Genomic DNA, 16510 nt, shown 5'->3' with positions numbered 1-16510 from the left:
GGAAGATTATGTGTGCAAAATAAAGAGATTTTTATATGGGCTGAAACAATCTCCTCGACAGTGGAATAGGAGATTCGACAATTCATGGCACGCATAAGTTTCGTTAGAAGCTAGTTCGACCATTGTGATTACTTCAGATTTCGACCTGGTAATTCATTTGTTATTTTGTTGCTTTATGTGGATGATATTCTCGTAGCGAGCAACAATGTCGAATATGTAATGAGGGTGAAGGCTGAACTCAATAAGGAGTTCGATATGAAGGAACTGGGATGCTTATCCAAGATTCTTGGGATTGGCATTCGAAAAGATAAAAAGCAGTCAAAATTATGCTTATCTTAAGAGGCATCCTCAATTCAAACTGAGTATAGATCAGTGTGCCAGTACTGATGTCGAAAGAGCTTATATGAATAACATTCCATATGCTAATATAGTAGGTTCTTTGATGTATGCTATGGTCGGTACTAGACCCGACATAGCATATTCAGTAAGTCTTGTAAGCAGGTACATCGTAAATCCTGGAAAGGCTCACTGACAAGCATTGAAGTGGATTCTAAGTTACATAAATGGGTCTCGAAATAGAGTCCTAATTTATGGTGGAGCCTTGGGTGAAGATAGTAAAGCAGTAATCGAAGGATATGTTGACTCTGACTATGCAGGTTGTATGGATTTCAGAAAATCTATTTCTGGATATGTTTTCACTATGTTTGGCATAACAATTAGTTGGAAAGCAACAATTAGTCTCTCATCATTGCATACTGCAAATTCAAATTTAGGGTGAGAGAGTTATTTGTTATTCCTATAAGACTTATAATCTTGATCAAATTAAAGATAAAATAAAGAATAACAATTATAACCATTTCCTTTGTGTTTCTATTGCTCCCCTACTTTTTCTTACCCTTATGGATTTCTTGTTGAAAGAAACCTATTCTACTTTGTAATTCCCCCATTTTTTTTCACAACAAAAAGAGATAAAAGAGACTACATGCATCAAACTAGGTAAACATTCAGAAATATCTAAACACATTCCTACCCTATAGAGATCGGCTAGCCTCACAGGTTTATTCTTGCAGAATCCAAAAACTTCTTAGGTCATCAGCTCACCTGGTGAACCATCTTGCTTGCATTTCGAGCTTCTTTGCTTGCATTTTACATTATTAACAAATGAAGACTATATATTCTGTCGAATTTGACTACAAATTTTAAATAACTTATTTGACATAATAAAATAATATATTTTTATTGGATAATAATGTAAAATTTATTTTACGGTGTGAGTGCATCCCAACTAAACTTATATATATATATATATATATATATATATATATATATATATATATATATATATATATATATATATATATATATATAAACAATTGTTTTAAAAATTTGAACAAAGTTTTATTTGGTTAGAGTAATTAAATTTGGTTGTTTAAAGAGCCAAGAAACAGAACATTTTGATGAGACTTGAGAGGATTAATTTGTGCGATGCTTTCTTTCTTATCTGTCCCTTTCCTCCAATCCTATATGCCTACCATGTAGGGAGCCATCAGAGTGCTCTCTCAAACATGATGCTCCCACTTCCACATGCTGGAACCACCTTTGTATTTATTTACAAACATCTCACTACTGTTCTTTCTATACGTAACAACATAGTACACTGTCCAACCAATAACATCTCGACAACGTTATAACTTTAACTAAGCTTCATCAGTTAGCTTTCCCAAACCAGATACCAAAAACCACTTGTCACAAAGCCCCAACCTTATAAATATCTCAAAACCTGTTTACCACTCCACTCTCATTATTACGTTATTCATGATTCATAATTACAACTGAAATTTGATTTTTATATGTGATAAATTCTATTTAGTTTTTAACTAATGGAAAATTTAGGTTTAGATTTAAATGGACTTACCTTAAAGGGAAGGAAAGGAAACTATTTAAGAATGTCACGTGTTATCATAGTGCTCTAATAGTACTATAATCACGTGTTAACAGGGTACTATAGGTACTTTAATATTTATAAGCAAGCCAATATATTAAAGAGTACAAGTAGATGTTTTATCCCTGATACTAAACATCTCAAAATGATTTAATTAACCATAAGATACTGTGAATCAAGAAAAAACGATTTAGTAAACATTCTACTATTAAAACTCTAATACAAATGGGAAATGAAAACCAAGAAAAAACGGTTGGACTTAGTTTGAGGATGAAACATCATCTGATCAAAAATAAAATATTTGCAGTTTAATTCAATTTCGGATGATTAGTTAAAAAAATTGATATCATTTAATTTGGATCAGTTTTTAAATATTTAAATTATAAATTATAAATTTTTATTAATATTAATATTACAAAAATAAAAAATATTTAATATAGTGAATATTAAAATTACAAAATAAGAACCATTTATATATTTGAAACATATAAAGTATTAAAATTAAATAGATAAATTAAACTAATAATAGTACGTATACAAATTAAATATCAATAAATAATAAATTGATGTAACATATTATATAAATAAAAATAAATATTTATCAAATACATCTCTTTGGGGGTTTTAGCCTCTCTTGTGTAATCCGGATTCGTTTCTTTCTATCAATACATCTTGTTTATTAAAAAATATATATATTTATCAAATATATAAATGTTGTTTATTCGGTTTAAATCTATTTTATAAAATTAATATAAAATCCAATCCGATATGATTATTTTTCATAAAAAAAAATCCAAACACGTTTAAAGCTATTAATCATTTTTTTTTGTTCCTTTGGTTTTTTTAATTGGTTTTTGTTTGAGTCAGTTTTAAAAAATTAATATTAGAAGAAAACATATATTTACTATAAAATAAATTTTTTAAAAAAGAATTATTAAAGAAAAATAAAGAAAGCTATACTAGTCTAGAAGAAGAAATTAATATCCATGCCCAAACATTGACACACAAACTAGGCTATATTTGCCAGCCTTTTAAGCATGCTTCTGAAGGATGGTCCCTTTACCTAGTTTGGGAGCTGGGATTTTCTCTGGTAAAAAAAGGGCAAGAACAAATTAGGTAAACATATAGATATATAATTAAAGAAAGAAAAAAAATGGGAAGAAGTAAGGTACAGCTAAAACGGATCGAGAACAAGATCAATCGACAGGTTACTTTCTCAAAAAGAAGAACTGGTTTGCTCAAGAAAGCTAATGAGATCTCTGTTCTTTGTGATGCTGAAGTTGCTTTGATTGTTTTCTCTCATAATGGAAAACTCTTTGAGTATTCAACTGATTCCTGGTAATTATTCAATATAAATCTATCTATATATAATTCATTAGATCTATATCATACAAAAACAATTATTTATTTAACCTATTTATTTTATTTTATTTGTTATCTATTTTTTCTTTTGTTCAAGGGTTTTGGTTCATTTCTCTTTTCTTTAGGCACTTCTTTTTTTCTTCTGATCTTTCAAATCCTAATTAATAATAATTAAATAATTTATAAAAAAAATACATATAATATATACACAAATAAAGAAAAGTTTTCATATAAATTTTCAATTCATAATATATGTAGAAAAGGGCTTACTGTTTACCATATTTTAAAATCATTTAAAATAAATTTTCTTAACAAAAATAAAAGATTATATATGGACATGTTGTGAATACTATTGTTTGAGAAGTTTATCTAGTTGTGATTAATTATAATGTAATTTTGGCTGTACTGTTTCATTGAAACAGCATGGAGCAGATACTAGAACGCCATGAAAGGTATGGCTATGCAGAGAAACTGCTAGTAGCAAATGATACTACTGACACTCAGGTTTGTTATTTATTTTACACTTGCAATTTAAAATTTTTTTATTTATTGTGTAAGCAAGTTCTCCAACCCGATTACACGAAGATATGGGAAAACCGGACAAAAAAAAATATTACACACCAATTAAGATGATATTTTTGAAGTGAGCTATTGTAATGCTAGATAGAATGTATTTTTTTGAAAAATAAAAATTGTTTTTTAATATATTCATTTGGGACATGTCAATGCGGTTTCTTTGTATTCATTCTGAACTATTTGGATATACTTAACAACACAAAACTTTGAGTCATTCACAATTCTAAATTGACAAAGATATGAACATTATTGACTCGACATGTTATGTTACATAGTCTCATCCCTCAACATTAGTCTTATTGAGTGCTGATAGAGCCATCCTGAATGCTGTGTTGATCTAAAATATTAAAGATATTTTATTTGAAAACACTTTGTTTAACGTTATTCAGACCAATATTATGGGAAAATCTGAGTGAATACAGACTATCCGGTCACAGTTTTCTTATGAAAATCTAAACAACGGCAGTTAAAGAGTGTGCAGTTCATAACTGCAACAAAAACATTGGAAATACACTTTATCTTTTGCATTGCATCAAAGTCATTCACAGTTCATAGATTATTGTGTTAAAACCAGACACATAAAATAAGAAAAAGAATTGAACTAAAACTTCATATGTTTTAGCATATCAGTTGAGAAGAATTATACTCCTATCAAAGATCTAAGTAGCTAGGTGTACTTTGTGCAGGAAAACTGGACAGTTGAATACACTAGGCTCAAGGCAAAGATAGATCTTATGGAGAGAAACCACAGGTAGATAGATCCTTTTTAGTGTACTCTCTTTATTATATTATCCGCTTTGCTAGGTATTTCAGAAAAATATATTATGGCCTAACAGTGTAACTTAGCATGTTTTGTTCAGGCACTACATGGGAGAAGGTCTAGCTACAATGAGTCTGAAAGAGCTTCAATGTCTAGAACAGCAGTTAGATACTGGTCTCAAGAACATCCGTACCCGCAGAGTACATATATTTTTACACTCTTTCAATTAATATATTTACAAAGTAACACACACACACCTTTTTTATGGATGACAAAATTAATATTTGAATAATTTGTAATTAGTTTATTGAACATTTAAAAAATTTGAAATTGGTTTGTCAATAGAAGATGGTTTTAAATTGCGGACTACATTCGGCGACAATATTACAATTGCAGTAGTGTCTCCATCCGCATCATGCTGCTATTGTGGTGTGATCATAAATCAAATTATAAACCGTATTATAACACTGCAACAGCTGCATCATAAGACCACAAAGGCCACATCAGCCAGCATCGGCTACACCAAATCATGCATTGTTCATAAAAATTACTTGGTCTTTCTTCCTTCCTCTTTATATATCATAGATTTAAGATATGTCTTAAAAATATTAGAGATATTCAAAATGATGGCGAATTGTTAATGAGAATTATATGAAAATTTAGATGTGAAGCATAAAATAAATAACAAATTATAATTTAACTTATGTTCATAAGAATTAAATTCACGCTATAACGACGGCAATAACCACAACCGCAATTTAAAGCTATACAACTTATTTAAAAATTTAGAAAAAAATCAAAAATTATATAAGACTTTATACATTTGATTAAATTTCAAGAATATAATTGCAAAGTATTGATAAATTTAGAAAATCATTTACATTTTATTTTTGAAATTCAAGGATCTAAACTGAAGTTCCTACATTTTATTTATTCACTACTTTGTGAAATTTTATGTTGTTGTAAAAGTATTAATAGCTATTAACTTCTGTTTGTATTTATTTATAAAGCATATTTGTTACTAATTGAAATATACTATATTATGGTGACAGACTCAAGTCATGTATGAGGCCATATCTGAACTTCAGAAAAAGGTATGTCTCAAACTCAGTTTAAATTATCAAGGCTTTATATTTTTTTTGCTGTCACATATTGCACAAAAATGTAAGCATGTTTCTCTTGATAATTAATATATTTGTGCTCTTTCATATGACAGGAGAAGGGGATACAAGAGCAGAATAACATGCTCTCAAAAGAGGTGAGTAAGATCAGCATTTTCTACTGTCTTTTTGCATATATAACTTAACTTAATTATTTAATTTTGTAGCATGATTAATTTTTCTTATACTCCATTTTATTGCTTATTAGACATATACAAAGTGAAATGCCCTAAAGGGGTTGAGGACAAAATTATGTATACAACTTTATATACAGTAAGTTAGAGTACAATGGTACTCTTTTAGTACTTCCTTTCAACCTATTTATAAGAAATAAAGATTAAATCAAGGCTTGTTATGGAGCAGTAAGATATGGTGTTCTAGTGTGCACAAATTGTTTTTCAAATCATTAAGTGTTGTCATAAATCACTAGTCACTTTGTTGAACAATATGGGATAGGCCCCGGCTGGATGATATTTCTTTTGTGGTCCTTTCCCTTGTGTAAAGCATCTAACTTTTCTCTCCATTCTTGCTTTGATTTTGGCTTACTGAGTTATTAGTGCCAAGAAAATAATATTTTGAGTTCTGTTGGCTTTAACATATAGTGCAAAGAAAATAACATTTTGGAATCTGTTGGCTTTAATTTATACTGTTGGGTGCAAGTGTGAGTGGTGAAAGTTTTATTTCGCCAATGAATTGGTGGAATGTTGGATTTATAAGAAAGATGACTCATTTACCAAACACCTTTAAGGTTTTGGGTTGAGATGTGGTGTCTCACTCTCTTGTTGTCCTAAAACATTATTTCTTTTGGTGCTCCTGACTCTCCTAGACTCTCCAACAACTCAAATCATAGCTTTTGGTGCGTGGACAACTATGTGGTTGTAGCTTTCTCTAATCTTCCACATCAGAAACGAAAGGTGGTGTTGCGAAAGAATTGTTGAGATTGGTTGAAGACAATGTATTATTTTCAATCAAGGTGAAGATTGTTGGAGTTTGTTGAAAATATACATGTTGAATAAGTCCTACATCGCTTAGTTTTGTAAAGGAAGAGAGAGTCTCATGCAATATATAGGATACAAATTTCTTGAAGGCCCCATCGCTTAGTTTTGTGAAGGAAAATGGAGTCTAAGGGCTATATGTAAGGTTCAAGTTCTTTGTTACAAGATGCATCAGTCAAAAACACATTAAGTTTATAATTGACTTTCTTTGTTCTCTTATACTCATGTATTAGAGTGTTGTGAGACGTAGTTAAATATATGTTTTGGAGGGTGTGGATGTATTGGGGGTCTGGTTCGGCTTTTCGGGAGAGCCGAAGTTGAATCTGGTGTTGGTTGGTCTCTAAATGTGTTTTTTTGGGGGCTCCAAAGGGGGAGACAAGGTTGTTTGGATTAAGTGAGCAAATGTTTGTAAGGCCAAAAGAGCAGGTGGTTTAGGGATGAAAGATCTTACACTATTACAAATAACACATCTAACATCGGAAGCGAAATGCATTTCACACCGGCTAAGGAAGTGAAGTAACAAAGGAAGTCATGCTATGTTGTTAAAAGCGGCTGGAGCGGCCGCTATAGCGGCGCGATGCGGAAAATCCGGCGAGGCCGCTTCCGATGGTACTGGTACAACGCGAAATGGTGAAGCGGCTTGAGCGGCCGCGAAATCGGGTTCTGGAGCGGCCGCTTTCGGACGCTTTTCCATTTTCGTGGGTTAGGTCGACTCTGTTTCCGGCAAACAGTGAAACAGGTGGCGAGAGAGCAGAGATAGGAGAGCAGTAAACGCGAGAGTTAAGAGATAAGAGAGAAGAAAGATGTGATTCTGTAAAAGCTTTCCAACAAATAGGAGAGAGAACATGTTTTTTCTTCTTCTTGGCGGTGCTATTTCACTCCACCTTTCTCTCTCACCCTTATAACCCAGGGTTTGACTCAGAATGATGGGCCCAAGTGTTTTTGTTGCTCTTTTTTTATGGTTTTTGGGCCATAAGCCCAAAAGTAGTTGTTTACTTTTCTAAACACCACTCCTCACTATTATTTGAATCCCTTATTTTTTTTATTTATTTATTTTGTATATAAAAAATATATTAATTAAAAAATAAAAAATGTAAATAATGAAATAGCGCCCACACCGCTCCCCGCTTCCGCGCCACTCCTATTTTGGGGTTGACCGCGCCGCGCCGCTTTCCGAGATTAACAACATAGACGTCATGAAAAACTAACATTTTACCCCTCAATTATTAAAAAGTTGAGGGGTAAAGTTATCTACACATAAGTTCGATCCCCAACATATGCATTTTTATTATTTCCAAAACTGGATGATGCGTCCAATATTAACTCTTGGTGTTGTGTAGAACCGAGGTAATAGCTCAATGATATTATCTCGGTTCTAAGTAAAAAACAAGGGGATAAGTTATTTTTAGCACTGTCGTATGCACCTCTATTAACTCTTTTTTTTGTCATTTCACCATGCCATTCTCATTTCATGTAATTTTGAATAATTCTATCACAGGCTAAATGATTGAATATATCTTTCTTTGGATGTTTTTTTGTATTAAAGCAATTTTTACAAGGGCACCAAAATATCCCATTATTATTAGGAAGATTATTTTCTATGATATCAAAAATTGTATAACTTCATTCTCATAGTCTTTACTTAATCTATCGGCTTTCTTCAAACTATGATCCATGATCACATAAAACTTGTGAAAATAAAATAAAAATAAAGCCAACAAAATAGTAAACAACAAGAAAGTCTCAAAATAATAACAATAACAATGACGACAACAACAACAAATACAATAGAAAGAACAACAATAAACAACAACAACAACAACAACAACAACAATAATGGAGAACAACAACAACAACTGTAATGGATAACAATAACAAGTACATACCCGAAATGTGATGAAAAGAAAAGTGTTGGTTCTTTCGTTCTTCCTTCCTCCTTGGAGAAGAATGGTGTTCTTTCGTTGGCTAGAGAAGAATGGTATTCTTTCGTTCCCTGTGGCTCAAAAAGTGAATAAGCTTGACTTAACATTAATTCGGATGGAATAAAAAAATTAGAGAGTTTTTATCTTGGTTTTACTAAAAATCTAGGGAACATATTCGACGTAAAACTATAAAAATAAAGGCGCCTTTTTGGTTCTAAAAGGAATAAAAATTAGAGAGTTTTTATCTCGGTTTATATAAAAATCGAGGGATAAACATAAAGGCGTCTTTTTTCTTCTAAATAAAACATAAAATTGCAAGAGCTGGGAAGCGAAGCTCAAACCCTAAGCAACTATTTATGTCGGTTCTTCTAAAAACCGATGAAAAAGATTGATTGTGTTTTTTTATAAATAAAACCTGGCACTCCCTGTACCTATACCCTCGGTTTTTTGTTGTGTGAGGTGAAAGTTTCGTCATATTAAGTAATATTGATAGTAGTGTTAGCCTCGTAAATCTCGTTTTATTAAGTAAATGGTGGTGGAGAATTCTTTTAAATGTGCCTTCATTGCAAAGAGAAGTTTGCGTAGCGAGGCACGATTCCCAAGGGTTTGGCTCCCAGTTAAGGGGTATGGTAGAAAACCTTAGAAAGACATCTTAGTGATTGAGAGAGGTTTCCCTTCTTGGGTATCTCCCACATCTAGAGTCCGATTGATTTGCCTATTTCTGAGTCAAGAGGATTGAGGATGGTCAGAAGATCAGATTTTGACATGATGTCTAGGTTGGCTAATCCCTGTTATGTCTCTCTTTGAGCATTTATTTAATTTTTCAGAGCAGAAAATTTAGGTGTGGGTTTTATGCCTGTTTTGGAGGGGGTGTGTGAGTGAGTAGTTTTAGTTGGAGGCGACCTTTCCTTGTTTGAGTGGAGAAAATTATGGAATCTTTACTTGGTCTTATCTTTCGGGTAGTGAGGTTTGGTCGAGAGGATGTTTGGATTTGGAAACAGACCAAACATGTGGCTTCTCGGTGATTTATCAGTGATAGTAGTCTTTGATACTCTAGTTTTCCTGAAAGTGATGCCTAAAAATAACTTTGAGTCAGCGCTTAGGGGATCGGTATGGTTTGGAAAAGTTGGGCGCCTTCTAAAGTTATTGTGTTCTTTTGGAAGTTGATTCAAAAAAAGGTTGTTAACAATGAAAAATCTTATGAGGCATCAAAATATGTCTAGTAGTATTGATGTATGGTGCGATGTGTGTGTTGGGTAGGTGGAGTCAACTGAGCACCTCTTCGTCTTGTGCAAAGTTGCCTTAGGTATCTGATATAGATTGTTTCAGTGGCTGAGGAGGCCAAGTCTTATGGGGCAATGGACTTTAACGATGTTTGACATATATTCCTAATTTATGAAAGGGGAAGGTGGCGTCTTGAGGTCTAGTCTTGATTTGACATTATGTGGTATGTACTAATTAGAAATTGCAGAATAAAACTATTTAGGAACGTTTGATGGTTAGCTACTAGATGTCATTGATTATCATTATGACGTATAAGTGGGTTCATGCCCATGTTCTGAATTTTGACATTTCTAAGTTAGAGTGGAAGCGGGAACCACTCAAGTGGCTGGGTATTTAGGAACGTGCCTGGTGGCCAGCTGACCTCCTTTTTGTTGTGAAAAACGATACCAATAACAAAGTATTTTAGGGAATTAGGAAAGAGAATAAGAACACAAGAATTGGTTATAACTGCTATTCTTTTACTTTCTCTTAAAACAAGATTACAAGTTTACAAGAATAACAAATAACCTCTCTCACCTTAAATTAGGATTTGCAGCTTAGCAATGATGAGAGACTAGTATGCTATTTATAATAAAACCTAACATACTAACTAATGGGCTTTTTCAGCAAGGCCCATTACACAAGCCAACTTAATAAACAAGCTAACTTAACAAATTAGGGTTTAAACACTAAAACCTAATTTAACATGCTAACAACCCTAGCATCTTCGACATCTGCATGCTATACCCATCTTCGACTACAGCATGCACACTTCGACACCAGCATGTGAACAATCCTTCGACTTCATGCTTAACTCTGTCGAACTGTCGAACCAAGAAGCTACCCTTCGACAATACTAGAGTTCGATCCAATATCTCACACTTTTGTTTTGGCAGGTGTTCAAGTCTTCCCTCATCCAACTTGATCTTTTAGATGTCTATTGTGTTTATGGCTTTTGTATGGAGCAGATTCGTAATTGGTTGACTTTTTTCTTTTTTTTAGTTTGGTACGGTGGTTGTTTCTGACTTGTTGTTCTTCTCTCTTATTTTTCTCGTTGGTGTTTGGTTTGCCTTCTTGGAGTTGTTCTCTTGAGTTAGGTTGTTTCTAGTTTTGCCTGATTTTGTTGTTTTAGCGCACTATTAGTGTTCTTTGTTTTTGTGTGAATTTGATTTTCTTTGTATATGATTACTGCTTTGTTGTTTAAGAAAAACTATAACATCATTGTGGGTCTCCTCCAGTGAAACATTGGATATTGTTTGAGTAATTTTTTATTTATGGATGGAGGTGGTTGTGAATGAGATTATTGTTTTTGCTAAGAAACTTATAACTCCGTTAGATGGGGATTCTTGAAATATATGTTGGGTAGGTTTGATTTTGACGATAAGTGACAGACAATATTAGATTCATGCTTCTTTTTCATGGTAGCTTAGCTGTGTCGGTCAATTCATGACCAATTGAAGAGTTAAACATTCAGAGAGAGCTTAATTAATCTGATATTTATGCCACATTTATTTTCTAAGAATTTATCCAAGCATATGACAATAATTCTTCCTCCAAAACTTACATATTTATTGTTCCAAAAGCTTAGTTTACTACATCTGTTAATTCATCCTTCAAATGTTTGTGAGTTGAAACTAGATAAAGGAGAAAGAAAAGGCGGTTGCACAGGAGGCCGCGGCGGCTGCTGCTTCTGCTCAATGGGAGCAGCCAAACTACAGAGTTGATAATACATCTTTCTTTCTACATCACCCTCTTGCTGGTTTAAACATGGGGTATGCTACATTTCACACTTTCATTTCTTCATCTTCTTTACCTATACCAACTTAATCATGTTCCATAATATATAATATAATTAATTATGTTTTATTTGTTCAGTGACAACTACCGTGAGGGAGATCAGGAACTCATGAGGAACGGCCTTGACCTCACTCTTGAACCACTATATTATTAACTCTTCATTGCCACCATGGATGTTCTTCTAAATGTTTTCTTATATATTTTATATTTTACAATCATATAGAAACGAGTATATATGTCTTAATATGAATACTTTATTATATATACTTGAGTAAGTTATATATGGCTTTCAATAATTTGAAGACATTAATTTGAAGTATATCTGTTGTAACTGGATATATTGACTTTGCAATTAAAATCCTATTTTAATATTATTTTTTTATTAGTCTTAGAAAATTATTTTTAAGTAGATTGCGAACTGTAAAATTATTTTAGTTTTATTATATTTATAATTAATATTTCAAAATGTATGAAATATTAAGCAAGTAAAGATTATTAATAAAAATGTCGCTAAAGTTGGAATCATGTCTTTAAAAAAAGTATAGCATTGTATATTTAGTTTTCACCATATTCACATAAAATTTTATAATAGATGCTAATTCATATATTAAGAAAATTTTAAATTTATTATCATGAAAATTTTGTTGTCAATTCAATATATGTGTCAATCTTGCCATGATTTATTAGTTTTCTAAAAATATATTCAATTATGACATTAATTGTAGTGTAATGAAAAGAATTATTGCACATATATTCAATTAAAATATTATAAAATATCAAATTAGATAAATAATTTATTATTTACCTACTAATTTAGCAAATCCATGGTTGTCATTGCACAATCTCTTTTCACTTTAATTATATCTTGTGTATAAAAATGTTTAATTGGAAGATTTTGAAACTATATGATCAAATCTCACTAAAGATACTTAAAGTGAATACAGAAGATTTAATGTGTAAATAATTATAGTATTAAAATCATTTATATTTTGGGTTAAATATATTTTTCACTACAGTAAAATGAACAATATAATTTTAAAATTTACACCCGATATACTAAAAACGGGTGTAAATAAAAAACACGGTGGCACTTTTGTAAATAAAATGTAAGTTTATGATTGATCATGTGAAAATTACACCCTATTTTTTAAAAACGGGTGTAAATTAAAAATATTATTATATTTAAATATCAATTACTCCCGTTAAATTAAAAATCAGGCGTAAATTTAAATAGATTTTAAAAAAATATTTATTTTTATAACTCAAAATATTATTTTTAATAACTAGTTAAGTGAATATTGTGAATATTATCAAATTAATGAGGGAATATTAATGGGTTTAAATTTATTAGATGAATAAAATATACTAAAACTCTTTCACTAAACCCATCGTGCATGCATTTCACCAAACCCATTTTTCAACTCTGTGAATAATCTAGCACACAAAAATGGAGGAAGCATCTAAAACTATTGCACACCAAATCGAAGGTATTCAAAACGACGAAGAAGAGAGAATTAACATATCAATTTTCATTTTTCATTTTTTTTGTTAAAATAAAATCAAATTGGTTCAATCTTCGTTTTCGTTCCCAAATTTTCATTGATCTGGGAAATTCTATTCCAATTTTTAGGTTTGAGGTTGTTCGATTGAAATTCATTGCAACTTGGATGTTGTTGATTCGTGAGATTTTGAATTTTGGAGATTTTGAAATTCTGTTCTAGATCGTTTGCTGTTGTTCAATGGTGTCGGCTCAGGTGCTGCCGAACAACTCTGCTTCGTCTCGGAAGCAAGAGCATCTGGAAGCTGGCAAACGTCGGGTATGTGTTTGATTTTGATTTTGTTCGAGATTCTAATTATAGAATTAGGAGTAGTAGTTTTGTGATTGTATATGTTATAGTCTAAGAATTTCTTTCTTGATGCTGATTGTATGATGTTTTGGTGCTTCACTTTGTTTTGTAGCACAGTGAAATCAGCGGAGCATCAGTAATCGCTCATGCAGCCATTCAAAAGATAAGTTTTCTATTCTTTTCGGTCATGAGTATCAAGTGTTTGGATAAATGTTTTATATACATCTAAGTATATAATATGTATACACTGACCATGGTGCATACTCATAGATCGGACATGTTTTACAAAGCATATTACTTATATCTTCATTATTGGATTGACTGACGGTTTTATATGAAGTGTTGTAAATCTTTTAAAATATTTTACAAGCCCAACAGGGATTTGACGTACCTATTGGTTTGGTCAAACATTTGCAGCCAAACATTTCTGCTGAGTTTCAAGCACACTTAGGTCAAGCTGCTGTTTCTGCAGCAAAGGTAAGATCATTTGGTTTCAAAATGCTAATTAGTGTTTTTCTCAGCCATTTATTATTGCTTCATTAATCTTTGACGAATCTGAAGTCGTTGGTTTGTTGGCTTCTACCAAGAATGAAAACTTTTAGATAAGTTGCATTCATGACTGGATTAGTTTCTTTTCTATACTTTCAAAGCTTAAGATGAGAACATCACAGAATGATAAAATTCCATGCTTCAAATTTTCAACATGGAAGTTCCATATGAGTTTTAGCAATTAGGTTTATTTATTTATATAATACATGCATAGTATTTATAATTTGTCTCTGAATTAATGAATTTATATAGTTAATTGGTTAACAGTTTATAAATAGTTATATGGTATCTTTTAGGACTTGTATTTAAGTTAGCAAAGTTATAAGCCTAATAGAGTGTAGAGGGTATATTAAGAAAAAAGAAAAGTGTGACGAGAGGAGGTTAGTGCAGCGTGAAAGACAAGAGGAAGAACTTCTTAATTTGGTTTCATTACTTTTGATTTGGTTTCATTCAGTCATTTGGGTGCTATTTTTTAGGTTTCTGTTTCCGTTCTATTTTAGCATATTAAAAGTATCTTTGACAATTTTTTTTGAAATTGTTTGGCTTTAATTTTTATGCTTTATTGTTCTGCTCGTTGAGCATCTGGTATGGTTATATGCACTTCTTTATGCTAAACCCATGCACATGTCTTGCCTGATTTACTTTTAAATTGTAATTAAATATGAAATCTTTATTAAAATATTCTTGAGAAATTATGAGCAGTTTCCCTTTATCCTTTTCCTCTCGCATAACTTAACCTTTTCCTCTCGCATAACTTAACGTGGCTTGAATATTTTCATTCTAATCGATAGCATTTACTGATTTCTTGTTTCTTTCTGATGATTGGAGGCAGTTAACTATTACAATGCTGGGACAGTGGAGTTTATAGTTGATACGGTCTCTGGCCAGTTTTACTTTATGGAGATGAATACCCGTCTTCAGGTGCTTGGATTGATATTTACTGTCATTTCGTTCTAGAATTGTGGCTTACGAAATATAACATGGGGCATGTTAGTACAGGTTGAACATCCTGTCACAGAGATGATTGTTGGTCAAGATCTTGTTGAATGGCAAATCCATGTTGCCAATGGAGACCCTCTTCCGTTGAGTCAATCACAGATTCCAATATTAGGTGATTTGGTTTTTCCTTGTCTCTTTTCTTTTGGTGGTGGGTAGGGGCTAATATCTTAGTCCCCCTCCTGTTTAATTAATATGTGGGCGAGAGACTTTTTAGGTTGACATTGTTTAATTTTATATTAAACTTAATGAACTCAAATTGACAATTCTACAGATCTGTGGTTGACTTAAGTATGCTCTTCTAATTTTGGTATTAATGACTAATTGCTGGAGAAAGCCATCTTAGTGATATCCTCTGTAACCTACTTAAGAATGACATAAAAAGAACTCGTTTTCTGAAAATGAGATCATATAGAAGGTTGTATAAGTCATTGGCTAATGATTTTGAGCTTGTTAATTATTTATTATACTATTGTGAAAATGTGTGTGAAACTCTTTCTGTTATGCCTACACTTTGAAGTTGACCTATATTATAATTCTCTGTTGTGAAAGCAGGTCATGCTTTTGAAGCTCGAATCTATGCTGAAAATGTTCTAAAAAATTTATACTAAATAATTAACTATCTTTTATACTAACCGAAAAAATTTACTATCTTGGCAGTCAGGGTGGATACTGGGGTTAGAGAAGGAGATGTTGTTAGCATGCACTATGATCCAATGATTGCTAAGCTTATGGTGCGGGGGGAAAATCGTGCTGCAGCATTGGTCAAACTGAAGGATAGTTTGTCAAACTTTCAGGTTAGTATGCTTAATTTTCATGCTAATTTTGATATAGGAAATGTGATATAATTGTGATCATGATTGAGGTTTATTTAGTAAATTGACTGCTTTTTCAATTATAATTTCAAGCTGCATATATCTTTTCAAAATCATGCTCCATGTGTAAGTTTCTAACATCTTGCACAGGTTGCAGGTCTACCAACCAATGTCAACTTTCTTCAAAAGCTCGCTAATCACTGGGCATTTGATGCTAAAAAATTCAGAATCTGCCAAAGAAGCATATGAGGCTGCTAGACGCATTGCATCCCTTGTGGTTGCATGTCTCATTGAGAAAGAGCATTTCATATCGGTCAAAAAAATCCTTGGTATTGTCCTATTCTTGCTGTATAATGTTCTGAGTTGTTTTTGTACGTCAAATATTGCAAAAGAACTTGTGTGTTTTGAGATGAATGTGAAAGTGTCTTTTTTGGTTTGGTTTTTTTGTTGATGATTGCAGTTGCTAGTTTTGATTCACCGTTGTAGTATGCATGATTATGAGATTAACAAAACACATGTAGTTTTA

At 32.0% G+C, this 16510-nt stretch overlaps 1 protein-coding gene and 1 long non-coding RNA gene across 2 annotated transcripts; both read left to right on the top strand.

Annotated features, from left to right (window-relative positions):
* The first annotated feature begins 2945 nt into the window (after positions 1-2945).
* On the top strand, positions 2946-12140 carry LOC131650156 (truncated transcription factor CAULIFLOWER A-like). Its single transcript, XM_058919884.1, has 8 exons — positions 2946-3280; positions 3727-3808; positions 4567-4631; positions 4741-4840; positions 5693-5734; positions 5857-5898; positions 11619-11752; positions 11856-12140. The coding sequence occupies exons 1-8, from the start codon at positions 3096-3098 to the stop codon at positions 11929-11931; spliced, it is 726 nt and encodes a 241-aa protein (XP_058775867.1). The 5' UTR covers positions 2946-3095; the 3' UTR covers positions 11932-12140.
* Positions 12141-14041: 1901 nt separating this feature from the next.
* On the top strand, positions 14042-15768 carry LOC131646091 (uncharacterized). Its single transcript, XR_009297288.1, has 4 exons — positions 14042-14101; positions 15002-15094; positions 15173-15284; positions 15725-15768. It is a non-coding gene; the product is annotated as an uncharacterized LOC131646091 (long non-coding RNA).
* The last annotated feature ends 742 nt before the right edge of the window (positions 15769-16510 follow it).

Source organism: Vicia villosa, linkage group LG2 (assembly GCF_029867415.1).
Source record: "Vicia villosa cultivar HV-30 ecotype Madison, WI linkage group LG2, Vvil1.0, whole genome shotgun sequence".
NCBI classification, from domain to species: Eukaryota; Viridiplantae; Streptophyta; class Magnoliopsida; order Fabales; family Fabaceae; genus Vicia; species Vicia villosa.
Note: the sequence above shows the minus strand (reverse complement) of the source record. Positions and strands in the feature narration are given on the sequence as shown.

Excerpts from the sequence above, each read along its gene's own strand:
- LOC131650156 (XM_058919884.1), top strand. The coding sequence starts at position 3,096 with ATGGGAAGAAGTAAGGTACAGCTAAAACGGATCGAGAACAAGATCAAT. Across the intron at positions 4,632-4,740 it reads CTTATGGAGAGAAACCACAG|GCACTACATGGGAGAAGGTC; the intron begins GTAGATAGATCC and ends TGTTTTGTTCAG. Across the intron at positions 11,753-11,855 it reads CTTGCTGGTTTAAACATGGG|TGACAACTACCGTGAGGGAG; the intron begins GTATGCTACATT and ends TTATTTGTTCAG.